The following is an 18,531-nucleotide window of genomic DNA, read 5'->3' as shown; positions in this document are numbered from 1 at the left end:
CTCTAGCTGCGTATGTATCAGAAGATGGCCTAGTCGGCCATCAGAGGAAAGAGAGGCCCATTGGTTGTGCAAACTTTATATGCCTCAGTATAGGGGAACGCCAGGGCCAAGAAGTGGGAGTTGGGGGGGAGTGGGGGGGAGGGTATGGGGGACTTTTGGGATAGCATTTTAAATGTAAATGAAGAAAATACCTAATTAAAAAAAATAAGAGTAAAAGAAAAAAAAAGTTTTCAAGAAGAAAAAAAAAATGCCACCTAGTTTTGTTAGTTGACTTCCCTACCATTCTCCATTTAGACATTGAGGTATCTCTGAGACCCCCCTTCATGAAAACATGAAGTGCTACTGGGGGAGGGGTCAGTGAGAGGGTTCAGCAGGCACAGCTACCACCCAAGCTTCACCCTGGAACAATATGGCGGTCAGAGAGAATGAATTCCACAAGTTGCCCTCCACTCATATGTACATACTGAAAAATGCTTGCAGGAATACCAAATGCAGCCTGGCAGTGATGGCACACACCTTTAATCCCAGTACATGGGAGGCAGAGGCAGGCGGATTTCTGAGTTTGAGGCCAGACTGACTAGTGTACAGATCTAATTCCAGGGCAGCCAGGGCTACAGAGAGAAACCCTGTCTCGGGGTGAGGGCAGTGTGGGGGAGGGGGGAAGGAATACCAAATGTAAGCTAGAGTCTAAAGCTACCAGGCTTATATGGGAATATTTGTTAGTTGTATTTCTGGACCCTTAAAGGTCCTTCAGTTAATTTTCAATGGCCTACAAGCCTAGCACATTTTTTAATAAAAGTTTTTAATGACATTTATTTGTGTGTAAGTATGTGTGTGTGTGTGTGTGTGTGTGTGTGTGTGTGTGTGTGAGAGAGAGAGAGAGAGAGAGAGAGAGAGAGAGAGAGAGAGAGAGAGAGAGAAGGAGGGTCAGGAAGACAACTTTTGGGAGTCGCTCCTCTCTCTCTGAGAATTGAATACCTTCATTAGGTTTGGCAGCAAGCAGTTACTCGCTAAGCCATTCCACCAACCCCTATTATGTCTTTTTATCATAGTTGTGTGGTATGTGCCCTTGTCCTTATGCTGACTAGTCATTGTAGTGTTTATACTGTTTATTGTAAAAAGTGGTGGAGTTTGATGCTGGGTTTGGTGTTTTGAGACAGGGTCTCACTATGTAGCTCTGGTTCTTCTGGAACTCCCTGTGTAGTCTAGGCTGGCCTGGAACTCAGAGATCTGTCTGCCTCTCACTCTCCAGTGCCAGGATTAAAGGTGTATGCTCCCACTCTGTCCAACAGTGGTGTATAAAAATGCTGTTGACTTAGCACAAATAATGACAGGTGTCAGACTAGTCACGTATTCACTTGCATTTCCTGCCTGCACTTGAAATTTAAAGGTGCCTGTTTCACTTAAAACTGAATTTGAAGAACATCCAAAGTGACTGATTCTATTAAATTTTGACCCTTGAGCATATATTTAAAAATATTGTGCATGGTGACATGAAAAGTATGCATGAGTCAAAGTACTGCATGGTGCGGTGCCGTGGTGATCCTGTGGAAGGATGCTGTGGTGGCTTTGAGACTAGCTGCTTGATAAAACAGCAGACTGGTTAACAAGATGTAGGTATTTGTTAGATATTTCTCTAAAACAATGAAGGCAAACTGATAACACTTCTTATCGTTGGTAGAATTTGAATACAGAAGCATATAGAATTTGAACTTTGGAAAGTCTGTATCTGTTATATAGTATAGCATATATCATCTTATAGTGTATCTATATAATATATATTTTATATATATACATATATATGTGTGTGTATCTATATAATATATATTATATATACATATGTATGTATATATATAATATATATGTATATTATATATATGTATATATACCAAGCTTTAGACTGTTCTTGGGAGAAAATAAAAATGTGATTTAAACAAAAATGATATTGTGAAATGGAATGTGTCAATATTTGAGTTAGTGAGCCAATATTTCCCAACTGGAAAATAAGTCATGCTAGGAGCACACATGATCAAAGTCCATCCAGACTGTGGTATTGTGAATAGCTCATTGGTATCATTTCAGATTCTGTATTACAAGCCATTTTTTTTTTTTTTTTTTTTTTTTTTTCTTTCTCTCTCTCCCCCCCCCCCCACAGGTGTGTATATGTGCACATACATATATATGTACATATGTATGAACATAAGGGCATAAAGTCCCTCAGTCAGACAGAGATCAGTGGTGCACCTTGTCTTGCTAGCCCCTGCTCCCAGATGCCTTCTGCCTTCTGAGGTTGGAGCTCCAGGAGCCATTGCGCCCACCCATCCTGACCTGAGCTAGTCCCTGGAGCTCGGCTCCAGTTCTCCTGCTCACACACTCTAACTTCTAAGCTGCACTGCACTCTTGTTTCAGAAATAACAGACTGATTTGATGTTTGTATTAAAGAAGAATATCTATAATTCTGTGACAAGACCCTAAATTACTTTTTTCCCAAACCTTGATTTTTTTTTTTTAAATTATACTATAACAATAAATCTCAGCAGCTTGAATAGTGAAGTGGTTACAAATCTGACTTTTGATATACCAGGTAGTAAAGAGCGTTACCCCAAATGTAAACAACAGAATTCTATATTATCTTATTATCTTAAGTCAAGGTTTTCCCAAGATGATAGCCTAGCCTTGAACTCACAGCCCTCCTACCCAGTCTGTTAGTGCTGGGATTTCAGGCATGTACCAGCATATGTATTTCAATTCCTTTCTTTATAATAAAGATTTACAAGAACATTTGTTATATGTATATATTTATGTTAACATGTAATATATTTTATTATAAAATGAAATGATACATATTTTAAAATTTCTCAGCCTTTCCTTATAAATACATATGAAACATGAATTAAACATTTACACACATATATGAAATGAATAATTTTGAGTATGTTTGCTAATTTTATGTGTGTAAGAAAAACAAACCCTCAATATTGTTTTAGGCAGATGATGGTGACTGTGTTACACTGAGTGCAACATTACATTTAATCTCATTATTACTTCCATTGCAGAATGAAAGGAGCAGAATTCAGAAAATGAACAGCCTCAGACTCATACAGTCAGGAAGGAACAAAGCTGGGCTCTGAGCCCAGGGTTCCTCTCTTAAGAGTTTCGCCTCAGTAATGCTGCTTTGTAGTCCGCTGTGGTCTGTAACATAGATTTATTGTGCAGAGAAAGAGAATAAAAATAAACATGGATCCTGCACTGTTTATCTGAGCAGTTGAGATTGACTGTGCCTGTGAGACTATGCTGCTTCCAAAAGAGAATATTGTGTCATACATAGTGCTTAGAAGACTGTAAGCTGACAACACACTTTCTTTTAAAGATTATTTTTTATTTTATGTCTATGAGTACACTGTTGCTATCTTCAGACACACCAGGACAGGGCATCAGACCCTGTTACAGATAAGGTTGTGAGCCACTATGTGGTTGCTGGGAATTGAACTCAGGACCTTTGGAAGAGCAGCCAGTGCTCTTCAACGCTGAGCCATCTCTCCAGTCCCTGACAGCATACTTTCTTAAAGAGAGAGATATTTTAACTGAGGTTCCCTGTAAATGGTGAGAATACGGATTTTTATTTGCTTTGCCTAACTATATTTCTTGCTTTTAATCTTAAAAGTTAAAAATTATAACAATAACTATGAGTCACAAGAAAGGCCAACACGATTCATGGATTGATAGGATAATTAAACATAATAATAAACCCTGTCAACTTTACCATAATGTAGTTTTTGTGATTTTCAATATTCTTAGTGAATTCTAATTTGAAGTTAACTGTAATCTTTTTGTTGCAGCTTGTATATGAATTTTTCATAAGATTTTTGGAAAGCCAAGAATTCCAACCCAGCATTGCCAAAAAATACATAGATCAGAAATTTGTATTACAGGTAAGCAATTTTTTGGTGGTTGTATGCATGTAATTTACTTACTAACTCTTTATTTCATTTTCTTGGATATTGTTAAAAACAACAGAAATCTTGCTGGTGAGATTGTGTTGCCTCCTAAGTAAATATGTTTATGTGAGGTAGTTTCTGTTATTGCCTATTAAAAGTGAAAATACCTTCAACAATTATTTGTGGTGGATTTTAGTTCCATGCTAAACATCAGGAATGTCTATTCACAAAGCTTCCTATGCTTTCATTTTTAAAAGTTTAATTATAGAAGAATTTCATTTATATGACCAGTGTGTACAAACCTTTAAAAATTAGATTTATTTTGTGTGTATGTGTATTTGTATGGGCATGTGCGTGTCACAACTCTAGTGGAGATGTCAAAGGACAGCTCTTCTGGAGTCATTTCTCTCTGTCTTGTGGGTTCTGTGACTGGAACTTAGCTCAGCAGGCTTGGGAACAAGTGCCTTAACTGCTAAGGTGTCTTTCAGGCCCAGTGTGTGAGTCTTTATGTTGCCTTAAAACTTATTGTTTAGGAAAGGTTTCTTAAAGCACTTAAGGATATATCTATAAAAAAATGAGCAGGTATGCTCGTGGGTGCAGAGCACACAGGTAATCAAAGTGTGAGGTAGCTGTCACTGCTAGGAAATGGCTCAGTTTAACACTTTAACATTTTCTTACAGAGATTAATTCTAGCCTATCTATTTGGGGCATCCTAGAGAACCTGTTTTTCCTGGTTTCTCATCTTACATCTTGAAAGTGCCCTACATCTTCCCTTCTGCCTGAGGTTTGGGATAGTTTGCTGAAACTGAATTTTAATTCAGCACCTCCTTGATCCTGTTGTATTTACTCATGTGTACGCTGGACACTGCAGTATATAGTATTTGTGTATACACTGTGATCATACAGTGTACAGTGGATACTGAAGTGGAGAGTGCTGTATGCACGGCTGCTCCTTTGATTGACATGTGGGATGCCTCATGTAGGGAAGAAAATACCTATCTCCCACTGAGATGTTCATATAAACAGAACTTAAGAAAAACCATAATTATGGCAGATAGCTGATCTCATATGCCTTTACAAGGTAAAAACCACTAATTTTCATAGTGAGCTCATGTCCTGCCCTAATTAGATTAAATTCAGAATTCAGGATATCCTAATTGAGCCACAGCCAACATCTTGTTCAAAGTATAGCAGGATCATAGAATCCAATCCAACAGAGTACCAGGAGCAGGCAGGCTACTGGGAGCTGAGGCTTTATGGGAACTCCTGGATACTCTGAAATTCCAGCTGGGGGCACGGAAGGAGAGTTCGGGTTCTTTAAAATGTGGGATTCTTTAGTGCTTGTACACCTCTTTCTCTGGGTACACAGGTAGGCCACTGAGTTTTGCTGAGCACTGCATTGGTGTGTCCTGTGTAATGGTGTGTCCTATACTGCTGTTCTTGTGCACTCTCTATCGTGGATTGAGTCCTCAATTTTATCATCCTTTTCTCATTTGTCAAAGTTTGGATCCTAAAATAGATAGTAGAAGTCCTCTGGTTTTAAAGTATGAACTATACCTGTGAACACCGTGTCTAGAGCTTGATCAGGCCGGTTCAGCTTGGTGTTCCATTTCCTTGTGTGACTGATTTCATAACATTTCTTGAGGTTGGATGATTTTGCTCACTTATGTTGAACTTCTGGTCTTGACTGACTTTAATAGATTGCACATTGCTTTAAAGCCATGGTGGCTTTTTTTTGGGGGGGGGTCCTTGTTATATAGCTTACAAGCTAATTGTGAAACATGATGTGCATTCTGTGGAGTATCATCTCTCTTCTGTGTGGAGACATTTATGGATCTTTATTGTTATCACTTTATCCACAGCCTTGCATCTTTATGTCATTTATGACCTTAAATATACTTGACTTTGACCTCATTTAAGTCATTGATTAGAATTGTAATATTTGTCAAGACTGGTAGAGGCTTGTAATAGGTTTTTAGAAGTGTCCTCTTCATAGCAGATTCATGTATCAGTAATGACTGGAAATCAGTTTTGTTTATAACTACAGCAGAGAGACAGGCTACATGCCTATGCTTGTAGCACTCCCCTCCTTCTTGAGTGGTGTAACTTTATCATTTAAAGAAGTGCCACAGCCCTGCAGCCTCGCCCTTGGGAGGTCTTCCCAGGCTGAAGTGTGGTGGTTTGAATGAGAAATGTCCCCCATAGCCTCTGGTATTTAACACTTGCTTCCCAGTTGGTGGAGCAGTTTGGGGACCTTTGGTAGGTGTGGCTTTGCTGGGAGAAGTAGGTTACCAGGGACAGGCTTTGAGATTTATAACCTCTCCAATTTCTAGTTCCTTCTTGTAGTTTTGGATGTGACCTCTCAGCCTCCTGCATCTGCTTCCCTGCCTGCCACTTGTGGTCACACCTCTCCCTGCTGTCATGGACTCTTACCCTTTGCAACCAGAACCAGAACAAACTTTTTCATCTACAAGTTGCTTTTGCTCATGGTATTTTATCACAGCAATAGAAAAGTAATACTCAAGGAGAGACTGTCTCAGGAAAATGGGAGGAAAGGGGAGTTGAGGCCGTGAAATACTGTTCCTCAGCCATGTGACATAAAATAGTAGACTTGTAGGGCTGCTGTTTCATCCTGGCCTGGGTGTTTGTAAACTATGGGCGTGGTCAACTATCCTAGGGTTATTTCCTAGACAGAAAGATGAAGTACAAATTGCGAATCTATCAGTGTCTGGTAGGTTTTGGCCACTTCATTTTTCTGGCCTTTGCCACCCTGATCTGATCTACTTGTCTTTTCTCCAGTCTGCAGATGCACACCTTTCATCTCTTTGTTTATCTCTGAGCTCCTTGGTGGTTTGTTCCCAGCTTGGGCTTTAGGAGCTTCCTCTGATAATTGCTGTTCCCCCATCCGGACCACACCCATCTTGCTCTGTTGTGCCTTAGCTGTCCCTCAGCACGCAGGAGCTTCCCACTGGTGATTACTGTCCAGTCTTCTCTCCACCCTCCTCTGTTCCTGCACACTTTCCCCACACCCAGACAATGTCTAACCCTTCTGTGCTTTGTGCCTTAGGTCATGAGAAGTCCTCATGCTCAGATTTTCTCACCACATAGATTGCAGGCTAGTAGTAGGCAAACTAGACACAACCCAAGTGCAGTTGCTTGACCAACTTTGTTTATTTGGAAGTATGGATGCACAGAGTTCTTGCCTTCAATGTAAAACACATTGTTGATGCTTCTGAGACTCAGTGTCTTAAGTCACAAGTTGGCTTCTGCTGTAATGACTTGCTGTACAGGTCACTTGCTGGTTCTATCTGGGAGCCTCATTGCTATTAGATGCTCACCCTTTCAGACCCTTTTCATCTCACCATGTCTGCTTGGTTCTAATATTAATTAAAAGATCTTCATCCTTTGGAGTACTCTTCTAGTGCTGTGAGTTTTACCACAGGCCTTATATAGGCAAAGCATATGTTTCACTGCTAAACTGTATTCCTAGTTTTTAAACAAAATTTAAGCATATGTGAAATTTAACAGTAAAATTTTACAGAGCATTGAATGAATGTTAGAATACAATATGTTGCTCGATTAAAGTAAATTATCCATCATAAATATATTCATATAATATGAGTTCATTTGTATGTTTGGTATAATTCTTTGTTTTGTTTTTGTTTTTGTTTTGTTTTCCCCCTTTGAGACAGTGTTTCTCTGTGTAGTTTTGGTTGCCTAGAACTCACTCTGTAGACCAGAATGACCTCTAACTCAGAGAGGCCTGCCTCTATTTCCTGAGAGCTGGGACTAAAATCATACACCATGATGCCCACCTAGTATATAGTTCTAATTAAAATTATGACTTTAAAAAAAATTTAGAATCTTTATAATTCATGGGATACATTTTTTGAGAAAAATATTTAGTAGGGTACTTTACATAGTTAAATAGTTCTCAGTACTGCAAGAATAAAAAGAATATTTAGGTACATTAAACTGTGGGGTTGGGACAGGAGAAGGGATATAACAGAAGTTTGGGTGGAGGGGACTCTTCTGAGTAAGTCAAAAAAGGCCATCAGAAGATCTGTGCCTGTGAGTGACAGACAAGAACACATGGCATCTGTTCCTTAAAGTGGTCATTTCTGAAGAGAAAAATCTCATAGTGTTCTGTCATCAAATGTTGACCCAGCAGTTTCATGTAATACAACTAAATGTGCCTACAGAGATACCAAATTCTTCAGTGTTGATGATTACAAGATTAGAAAAAACTTAATACATCTTCATCAGAAGTTGATGGAGAAACTATAGACATTCATGTTGTAAAACACTGGTTAGTAAAAAGAATGAGAACGGTGGTACCTATGATCTGTTTCGAAGTGATATATGCACATTATAGAATCCATTAGCTTTTGAGTCTGGATCGGTTATTTTAGGGGAAAGGCACGTCTGTGATTTTCTTAGTTCATTCTAAAGACCTTCTCTCCTGTACATGAGAGATGTGCCTCAAGCTCCCGGTGGATCTTGAAGCCACAGGCAGCACTGACCCACCCCTGCTGTATCCAAGTGCTGCGATACAGTGGTGGGCGTGAGATGGCCACTGATGACCCAACATGGATACAGTTGATTCATGTCTGAGGTAGGGTGCTGAGGGATACTGACTCATGCTACTCAGAACGACTATTTAAAATGTTGGAATTATTTCTGGAATTTTCCTTTTACTGTTTTTGGATTGTGGTGCAAAACAGAGCAGATATGTGGTTGAGGCAGAAACCTGTGCTTTACCTGAGATAGGCAATTTCTAATGAGCAGAAACTCCCTTCTCACAAATCTGGAAATCAGACAGTCCCAAGTCTGTGTGCTGACATCTGGCAAGCGTCCTGTGGCTGTGTTCTCACATCGCAAGGGTACAAGGTACAGGGTGCAAATGGGGCGTTCCTGACGTCCCTTTCTTAATCGTGGTGGGACTCCTTTTGTGGCTACTGTTGTGATCTGAACACCTCGCAAATGGTTCCACCTTTGTGGGATTGGAAAACAAGTTTCCAAAACATGAGTTTGGGGGCACATTTAGACTATAGCATTATGCGTTAACAGTTCTGGAAGGGACTAATCAGGTCATTGGTAATTGGGGAGAGGATATGATTTTCTTTTTCCTGTTTTGTGATCTGTCTACCCCATTTTGCATCTAAAAGAACCATATATGCCATACAAACACAACAAAGGTTTCTGCTGCAAGTACATTCTTATTTTCTTTGCATCTTCATAAACCACAGGTTATTTGCACATTAGCCTTCCTGAAACTGTATCTTTATAGTCATTTTATGACTGGTATTCATTGTATTTCCATCCTTTCAGCATCTGGGTATGCCCCTTTAAAACCTGGAGCTTGCTTTATGTGATGTCTCAAGTGCCTGTTCAGTACTTGACTTCTTCCCTGCCATGAAGCAGAGTGGGTAGGTGTTCAAGTGTAGAGGCTGGTTTGACTTCAGGCTGACTTGTTATTTGTTTTAGGATAGAGTCTCACTATGTCACCTGCTGGCCTGAGACTTGGTGGATATACTCAGCCCTGCGACCATCCTCCTGCCTTTGCCTCTTGAGTTTCTGAGCATACATGCATGTGTCACCAAGCCCAACTCTACTAGTTTTCACTGTGTAACCTTGGGCACGTTGCACTACTGTGCTGTCTGTCACTTTATTCATCTGGAAAGTAGCTGTCAGATATCCACAGTCCCTCAGCAGGTCCCTCGTAATGTCAGGATGTAATGACTGAAGCTCCTGACAAGGCCGGGAACACTGCTTATCTGCTGTCTCCTACCACTGTTTTCACTGAAGATCATCTTTCGTTTTGATAGCATTTTACACTGTCTTGTCTTGTCTCTTCTCTTCTCTTCTCTTCTCTTCTCTTCTCTTCTCTTCTCTTCTCTTCTCTTCTCTTCATTTCATTTCTTCTTTTGGTTTTTCGAGACAGGGTCTCTCTGTGTAGCCCAGGCTGTCCTGTTACTCACTCTGTAGACCAGACTGGCCTCGAACTCAGAAATCCGCCTGCCTCTGCCTCCCAAGTGCTGTATTTTCTTTTATGGCTCCAGGTTGCGAAGTTATCCATTATTAGCCTGTAATATTTGCCAAGCATCTTAATATTATTTGACATCTGAATTTTACTCTAAATTTCTTGGGTACCTCATGACTTAGATGGCTCATCTTTTTCTTCTTATAGATTTCATGTGTATTTTCCTGTATCTTTAAGTGCTTTATCAGTTCCACTTTGCCAACTGATTTCTCTGACCAGTGTTGAATTTGAATGTGTATTTGGAGCAGAAATGGATGCTTAGATGTTTTCAGAGGACAGGCCGCACAGAGGCAGAGTGGATGTAATGGCAGAGTGTGCTGACTCTTGTGTTCTGTCCACTCCCACAGGCCTGCATCATCTAGGCCAGCCAGTGAGTGAGCAAACCACGTGTCTGGCCTCCTTGGGCTTTAACGAAAAACTGGAGTCTGGATTATGAATGAATTTCCAGACAGAACAGCCTGTCTGTTGGGTTTTGCTCCAGAGTTTTTGACTGTTTCCATTTGAAGGGCCTTGTTATTCATCCAGGAAAATTCTAACTGCCCTACTTGAGCAACATTGTGATTTTTATGAAGCTGAGATTTACAGAACCTCTATCATTTTAAAAATGTAATCATTTAATCTTTGTTAAAAAAATGTGTGTAGCATACCATATATGTGGCCATGCAGCTTTTAGATTTATATAACCTGCAGGCCTGCCTCAGCTCATGGAACAACGTTTGTTATCAATAAAGATCATCATCATTTGCTTACAGGGTCTTGGGAAATGGTTTCTTCTGACTGCTCTTCCTGGCCCTCCTTTTAAAAACAGGCTGATTGCCAACCATGGATTGTTTCTTTGAGTGAATCACTGTGGCTCTTTAGCAGCATGTTTCTAAAGATTGCCTTCAACCGTTCTCTAGATTCGAAACAGTCAGTGGTTGCTAAGAGACACAAGTCAAGAATCCCTATAACATACCTACTGCTGGAGATAGCTATTTAGTAATTTGTACTTCACATTTGCAGTTATATTTAGACCAAAGTGGCATAATTATTATGCAAATTATACAAATCATTAAGTTTGACCTCAAAAGTGATCTTTTGATGTTATGTATTTAAAGCCTCAAAATAAAACTGGACGTGGCCCAAACCACACTGTGAATGACTTTTAGCTTCTTGTCTGAAATAAGGTCCTGGAGATTTTGAATCCCCACTCTAACACAGAGACATTTCCCAAGTAAGTTCCCTGAGTATCTCAGAGTGTGTGCATTTGTCTCCCAGAGGCTACAGCAGATACAACTAGAACATGTATTTCTGCCTGCGGTGTTAGCTCACCAGCTAACAGAGCACCTCATTTCCTCCTCATCCTTAGTCCAGCATTGAACTCCAGACCTCTATACGGGGCCGGAGAGGTTTGCTATCAAGCCTGATGACTCCCAGAACCCACACTAGAAGTAGAAACTGAAGGGCTCTTTGCAAAGTTGTTTGCATGATGTTTTGCTGGGGCGAACATGTGAAGGGATCTTTAGCTGAGGCAGACACAGGAGAGAGCATGTTCTGCTAAAGCAAGCACATGAAAGGACACGTGATGAAGGATTCTTTGCTAACTATGCAAATGTATTTGTTCTGCCTTCCATTGCATAGTTGAGCTTTACTTGTCAGGACTCCCTAGAGAGAAACATGCCAAAAAACTTCTAGTGATATGCTTCAGTTTCTTGCTGCTTCCTTGGACTCCAGGAGATTGGCAGAGTGATGTCAGCTGAGACAGACACATGTGCTGAGGCAAGACCTGTGGAAGGCACACGATGTTTGGAAGGTATATAGAAAAGAATTGATGGACAGGGATGGAGGCTGACCTTGGCTTGTTGATAGAGCTAGCTGTGCAATGCTTGTTGGTCTCATGTGTGCATCATGTGGTCCAGGGACTTTCAAGGGACTCAGCTTTTCATTTCAGAATAGCTGTTGCCAGCAGAGCCAGAAGCATGGAACTTGAGTTGTAGTGCTGTGTCAGTTTGGATGAAGACATTTAGAATATTCAGTTTTATTCATTATCTGCTTGAACATGTCTTCTGTAAAGTAGTGCATAGAAAACACTTAGTTTGTGTCTGCACATTTGTGGTACATGGTATCAGAGGATAACTTGCAGGAATCAGTTCTCTCCTTTCTACCAGATAGAGCCTGGGGATTGGATTCAGGAGTTTAGGCTTGGCAGCAAGCACCTTTATCCACCGAGCCATCTTGCCTGCAACTAACTCACCACCACAACCACTCCACCCCATCTCACCTTTTCCCTTGACTTTGGATCTTCTTGCCTTTACCTTCTAAGTGCTAGAATTATAAAGCACATACCATTACACTTAGATTCTTGAAAATTTTCTGCTGTTCTTAAAAATGCTGCTTTATATGGAGAAGTATATAGTTGTGACATAAATATAAATAAATCAAAGTATACTGTATGTATTGTATGACTATGTGTGTGGTCATGGACATTCCTCAGGTACTGTAACTGTAACTGCCTTTCTTTATTATGGAGTAATTTGTTGTGTTTGCTTTAGGGTGAAGTTAACTTTTTTTGAAGACAGGTCTCGTTATGGAGGCCTGTATGTATGGCCTTGAACTTTGTAGATCCTCCTGTCTCTGCCTCCTGAATACTAGGATTAAAGGCCGGTGTCATCACAACCAGCTCCTGTTTCTTTTTAAAAATGTTATTAGTTTGTTGAGAATTTTGTTTGTGCTTTGATCATATTCCTACCCATTTCCTTGCAGATCCCTTCCCCACCCACCTAACCTTATATTCTTGTAAGAAATATTTAAAATGATTTTAAAATACAGATTTATTTTACTATTTCTTTATGTATATTTGTGTAAGTATGTGAATATGTTTGTGGGCCCATGCACAGGCAGTAGAGGACTTATTTGGATATTAAGATCAAACTTGTGTCCTCTTGAGGAGTGCAGGGCCTTAACCACTAAGCCATTTCTCCAGCTCCCTGCCCCACCTTTTTACCCATAAAGACCAATGTGTGCTGCCCACATATTCTTGGATGTGTGGTCTTCCACAGAGCATGATTGCTCCCCGCTGAGAGAACTCTCTCTTCTGGCATGGAGCTTTTTTAACCCTAAAGTTAACAATGGCCAGGTGGTTCACTTGGTTCTTTGCTCTGCTGGTCAGCTGTTCCTCCCTTATTGCTCCAAGGACAGACACAGACAGACAGGCAGGCAGACAGACACACACATACACACACAGAGACTTGTGCATGCACATACGTGCACAGGCACATATGTGTGCTTGCACATAGACATACACAGTCACAGGCACACACACATGCCCATGCCAGTCTGTCTGCTTTCTTTCTCTCTTTGGAGTCCTTCTTCCTTGAAGTCCTGCTCATCCTGTTCTGGTCTATATTGGATGCTTTCCCAGTCTCATCCCCAGCTCCTTTTGCCTTTCTTTGGGACATGCATTTGTTCACCTAACTTTCTCTCATTTGCTATACCTTACCTCTTGATGTTTCATAGGAAAACATGAATGGGATGCAAATTCTTGGAGATGACTTGACTGATAACATTTTTACTATTTACATACATTTCTCACATATACGTAACTACTCACATACATTGCTTTGGTAATCTTTGGTAAGGTATCTTGAGGTATTTAAGGAATTGTTTCATACAACTTCCAGGATTGGTATTGAGAAAATGAGCATAGTACAGCTTGTTGTCTTTTTAGAGATCTGGAACCTTTTGAGACCTTCATTTCTTGTGCATGAGCTGTGTTTATAGAGGAGCGTATGCCTTCCCCACCTCACAGTGCCTTGGGAGAATTGCACTGAGTTCTTTCTCAGATCATTTGCCTTCTTTACGTTGTTTTCCTGTCCTCGTGTCTTTCTGGATTGATTGGCTGGTTGCCTCCTTGTCTCTGCTCTGCTTCTGGCCCTGTTGTCTAGCTGTTCTTCCTCCATGTGCCCCTGGTGACTGGTAAGCTGCTAGTTTTGCCACCTAATGTTATGATTCTTCTGCCAAGATGCGTATTTTCTTCTCATTTTGACTTCCCAAAGCTAGCGCTCTCTCTCTCTCTCTCTCTCTCTCTCTCTCTCTCTCTCTGTGATTATCACTTGTTACAGCATCTTCTCTTGATTCAGGAACCTAATAGAGTTGGAGCTCTGAGAATGTTGAGGTGTTTTTTTTGTTTGTTTGTTTGTTTTTTGGTTTTTTTTTTTGCAAGTTTTCCCTACTCCTTGCATTGTTCTTTTTCTTTGGAGTTGCTCATTTGGTAGACTGTCTACTGGTTCTTCGTAATAACCGTCATTACCTGCTCATCTACCTAGACCCACTAATGCTTGTGCTTGTGGGTCATGTGCATGTGTACGTGCTGTATTTACAGCTGTGGTACTCTTGAGGTGGCCACAGTAGGATAATTGAGCAGGACCCTGCCAACCCACTGAGAACCCCTAGATTATTATTATGCTATAGATCTTTCCTCAGGATCCGAGTGTCCCTCAAAGGAGACCTCCTGATCTTCTGCCTTACCCCCAAACTGGGAGCTTAGAGAAGAGTACTGATGAGACCTCACTGAAGTACGCAGGGGTTCAGTTAGTCCTGTTACTTCGGTAATGCTTCATTTAGCAGTATTTGATATCTGAGACTGGACACTTGTCATGTTCTCTAGCCTTAGACTGTAACTCGTTAGAACACTGAAATGCACAGGGGTGCAAAGGGTATTGACGATACAAACGTGGAAGCTGCTCTGGCGGGTGCTTCTCATTCCCAGGCCATCAAATCTAGCTCATGCCTTCATTCTTATGCCTCTGAAGCTTCTCTGGGGGGAACTGGTATCTTCTTAGCTTTCCTCTCTGCTGGGAGGATGGAAAGACCCTTAGCACAAAGAGCAAGAGGAAACTGGGGTTGCTCCTTTTTGTCCATTTTCCAAGTTGGGAAACCCACACAAAGTCTGACAGTCTGCTCTGTTCTCCAGGCCCCACTGCTAAGGGTTGGGGGTATGGTAGGTAAGGTAGGAGATGGGGGTGAGGTGGGAGGGCATGGTGGATGTTTATATTTTCATTCTAAATCTTAACACAGTTTACCTTTGTTAAAACTCAGGGAGGCTTTTTTCCTTTTAAGTTGGAGTCAGCATGTTAACATATCTATCTTTGCTCTGTAATCAATTTGTAAACTCCAAGTTTTCTTTGACAAGTTGCTTGTGGTATGATGGATAACATAATCTATGGATGTGGAGAATTTGTTGTGGAAATCAGAACTCATCCTGCTTCTCCCCTTTGGACTCTATGCCATGATCCCTTTGTTTTTGCCAGCCCCACTATAATTGTCAGAAGTGTGTTGGACAGGCCAGCAGGTAGCAGCGGAATCTCGAAGCTCATCTTTCTTTGTTGGAGAAGGACAGTGCATTTAGCAGGACCCTGCAAAGGTCCTCACTAAGACAGCTTTTTTGTTCTTGTTGTTTGCTTTGTGAAAACCTAATGAAGTATTTATTAATTATATAGCTGTTAAACTTCAGATTAGCACTACAGAAACCCAGTTGATTCAAGTTTTGCTAACATTCCACCCCACAAAACCTCCTCTTATGTTAGTTGCACATTATTCATTAAGCTCGTTCCCTTAAAGTAGAAACCCAATTAAAAATAGAACTTAAAATAGTTAATAATTTCCATAGACAAGGACTGGAATGCAGTAGATGGATTAGATGTCTTGTGTAAGTTTGAGTATCTCTTACATAAACCCTTCCTCTCCTTTCTGACCTGTTAAAGCCTTTTTTCCAAAGTAGAATGCTTACCTGTGCAAGTAAATTGTTAACTTGATGGTTGCATCCCTTAGTTAGCTGGAAGTTTGTCCAGCACTCTGTGTGCCCAGCAGCAAGGACATCTATGGCATGAGGAAAGACCTCAGTACATACTTGTTTATTTTATTGCTAAATAGGCAGAGATGTGACAGTTATTGCTAAGTGTCATCTGTCAGTTAAGCTGCTGCCTTGCCTCTTCCATATTCCTTGGGAACATTGTACTAGTTTGGGTGTTATTTAAGTGACAACCCTCTAACCCACCCACCTCCCGCCCACCAGGGGTCTTTTGCATTTGGACACTTGGTAGTCAAGGTGATAGTTTGGAGAAGCGACAAGGAACCTTTAAGATGTGGAGATGAGTGGGAGGTCCCTGAGGCATTTGGGGCACACTCTTGGTAGGGTTTCTAGGACACTAGTCTCTCTCTTTCTATGTTCCTGGCTGGAGTTGTAATGTATTCACTTCCTTCTTGTTGTATAATTGATTACCTACTTGTCAGTGTGGTCTAGGGTAGCCCTTGCTGTGGAGTTATATATTCTGTGCCATTTGGACAGTCAACCTTCAGATTTGAGATTGAAAAAAGTCATGCTTTTTCATAAGTAGTTTGTTATAGTGGCAGAAAGCTGATAAATATAAACACTTGTCCCGGTTCTTTTGTGTGTGTGTGTGTGTGTGTGTGAGACCTATGTATCACTTTCCCTGGAAGCCTTCTTTATTACTATCCTTCTTCCAAGTGGAGTCGATAGATCCATTATACATTTGTACAGAGTCTTGAACTACTTGTGCTCTTTGTTTATTTTTATCCACCATTAGGCTAGACTGTGAAAGCAGAGTGTATCTGACTTGCACATCACCATATCCCTGGCACCCCCTTGCCCATTGGCTGGCCTTCAATATATACCAATAAATATTTACTCAAAATACTCAATGTAGAACAAACAGATAGAACAGATGATGAATACGAGCATTGTGAAGCCAAACTTGTGCACTGGTTCCCTGTCCAGGCTATTCTTTAATTTTAACTTCCTGCCATATTTGAAGTTTCTTTATTTTTAGTTAATATATTTTGCCCAGGACTGTCTTTCATCAAACAAAATATGAAACAAAATGATGTCTGTTTGATTACTGTCCCCTCTTTGTTGTCAGCTCAGCCTCACAGCTCCATCGCTTGGACTCACTTATATATCAATATATATAATCATGTATGCATAAATACATATATGTTTAGCCTTTTGTGAGAATGAAGGTAGGCAGCTTTTACTTGCATGCTGAGTTGGTTTATTTTATTGTAATTGTTCTTCACTCTGAGAAATTTTCCCAGTATCATTTTTACAAAATAGCAGATTTGTTAAATTATAATTTATGTAACATAAAGTCACCCTTTTGAAGTTTATAATTTAGTAGTCTGCATCTGTATGTCTAAATGTATGTATGGGGTTCAGGAGTGTGTACACATGTACGTGTGTGCATGTGGAGGCAGGTGATCACTCATTCTTGGGTTCTGGTCACCTTTGTTGAAGACGGTACCTGTCACTGACCTGGAGCTTACTGCTTGCCTGGCCAGTGAGCCCCATGTAGCTTTCTGTCTTCTCCTCCCAGTGCTGAGATCATAAGCATGTACCATCCAGCTTTTTACATGGGCTCTGGAGATTGACCCTTTATCTCCCACCTCCCTAGCCCTCCAGTTGAGTAATTTTAAACATACTTACAGGACTGTGCAGCCATCCCCAGTGTTTTCAGTTCAGTTAACTTTGTTTTGTTTTGTTCATTTCTTGTCAGAGTTAAAAAAAAATCACTTGATTTGGAGATGTGAAGATTATTCTTATGTTTTCTTTATCATTTACTCTCGTCTTTAGGTTGATTATCCATTTTGAATCCATTTGAATTTGTAGTATGAGCTTGAGGTCTGACTTAGCATTTTATATGTGTCTATCTGCTTGTCCCAGCACCTTCGATTAGGGACCTTCTTGTGCTCAAGTGTGTTGGCATCCCATGGAACCAGTTGACCATGAATTTGAAAGTTTTTGTGGACTCCACTCTATTCTGCTGACTTAAATATTTATCACATGTCAGTAGCATACTCTTGTTTACTAGCTTTATATTGAATTTAAAAACTGAGATTATGAGTCCTCGTATTACCAAAATTGCTTTGGCCCTTCTAGGTGATTTATATAAATTTTAGAACCAACTGAGTTTGTTGTTGTTGATTGCCTGATAATCAGTTCTTAATTTAGCTATCTTTGAACTCCAAGGTCTTTTAGTCTCACCTTCCTGAGGGCTGGGATTATAATGCCTATAATCATTCATTCATACACACACACACACACACACACACACACACACACACACACATATAAATATGGAGGGAGGGAGGGAGGGAGAGAGAGAGAGAGAGAATGAGAGAGAACGAGAACTCTGTCGTTGAACTCTATTCACATCTCTTCAACAAGTGTTAAAAACAAGAACCTAAGGATTTCTTACAGGAATTAGGTTGAATCCAAAGTGGCCCCTGCTACTTTCCTTAAGACTGAACTGGTTTTTTCTCTTATGGCATAAGACTTGGAACCATGTTATGAGAATTCTATGGCTTAAATTGTAAATGATCCAAACCTAGATCCTGCCATTCACATAGCATAGTACATGTTTACTTTGCTGAGAATGCCGCCCTGAGCACAGCTTGTGTAACAACATTGCTGGGGTCATTGGGATTTCAGTGTCTGCTTTGGGTTAGGTTGTTTCATCTTGGGCTTCTGGTAGAGCTGAGGGGCTTAACTTAAAT

At 40.5% G+C, this 18,531-nt stretch overlaps 1 protein-coding gene across 4 annotated transcripts in view; it reads left to right on the top strand.

Annotated features, from left to right (window-relative positions):
* Nucleotides 1–18,531, top strand: part of Ppp2r5e (protein phosphatase 2 regulatory subunit B'epsilon) — a 149,293-nt gene that overhangs the window by 110,869 nt on the left and 19,893 nt on the right. For all 4 annotated transcript variants that reach the window (XM_021178527.2, XM_021178529.2, XM_021178526.2 and 1 more), the window contains one exon: nucleotides 3,840–3,932. In XM_021178527.2, the coding sequence (XP_021034186.1) occupies nucleotides 3,840–3,932 (93 nt within the window). The remainder of the gene's footprint in view (nucleotides 1–3,839; nucleotides 3,933–18,531) is intronic.

The sequence above is a fragment of the Mus caroli genome, chromosome 12 (assembly GCF_900094665.2).
Source record: "Mus caroli chromosome 12, CAROLI_EIJ_v1.1, whole genome shotgun sequence".
NCBI classification, from domain to species: domain Eukaryota; kingdom Metazoa; phylum Chordata; class Mammalia; order Rodentia; family Muridae; genus Mus; species Mus caroli.
Note: the sequence above shows the minus strand (reverse complement) of the source record. Positions and strands in the feature narration are given on the sequence as shown.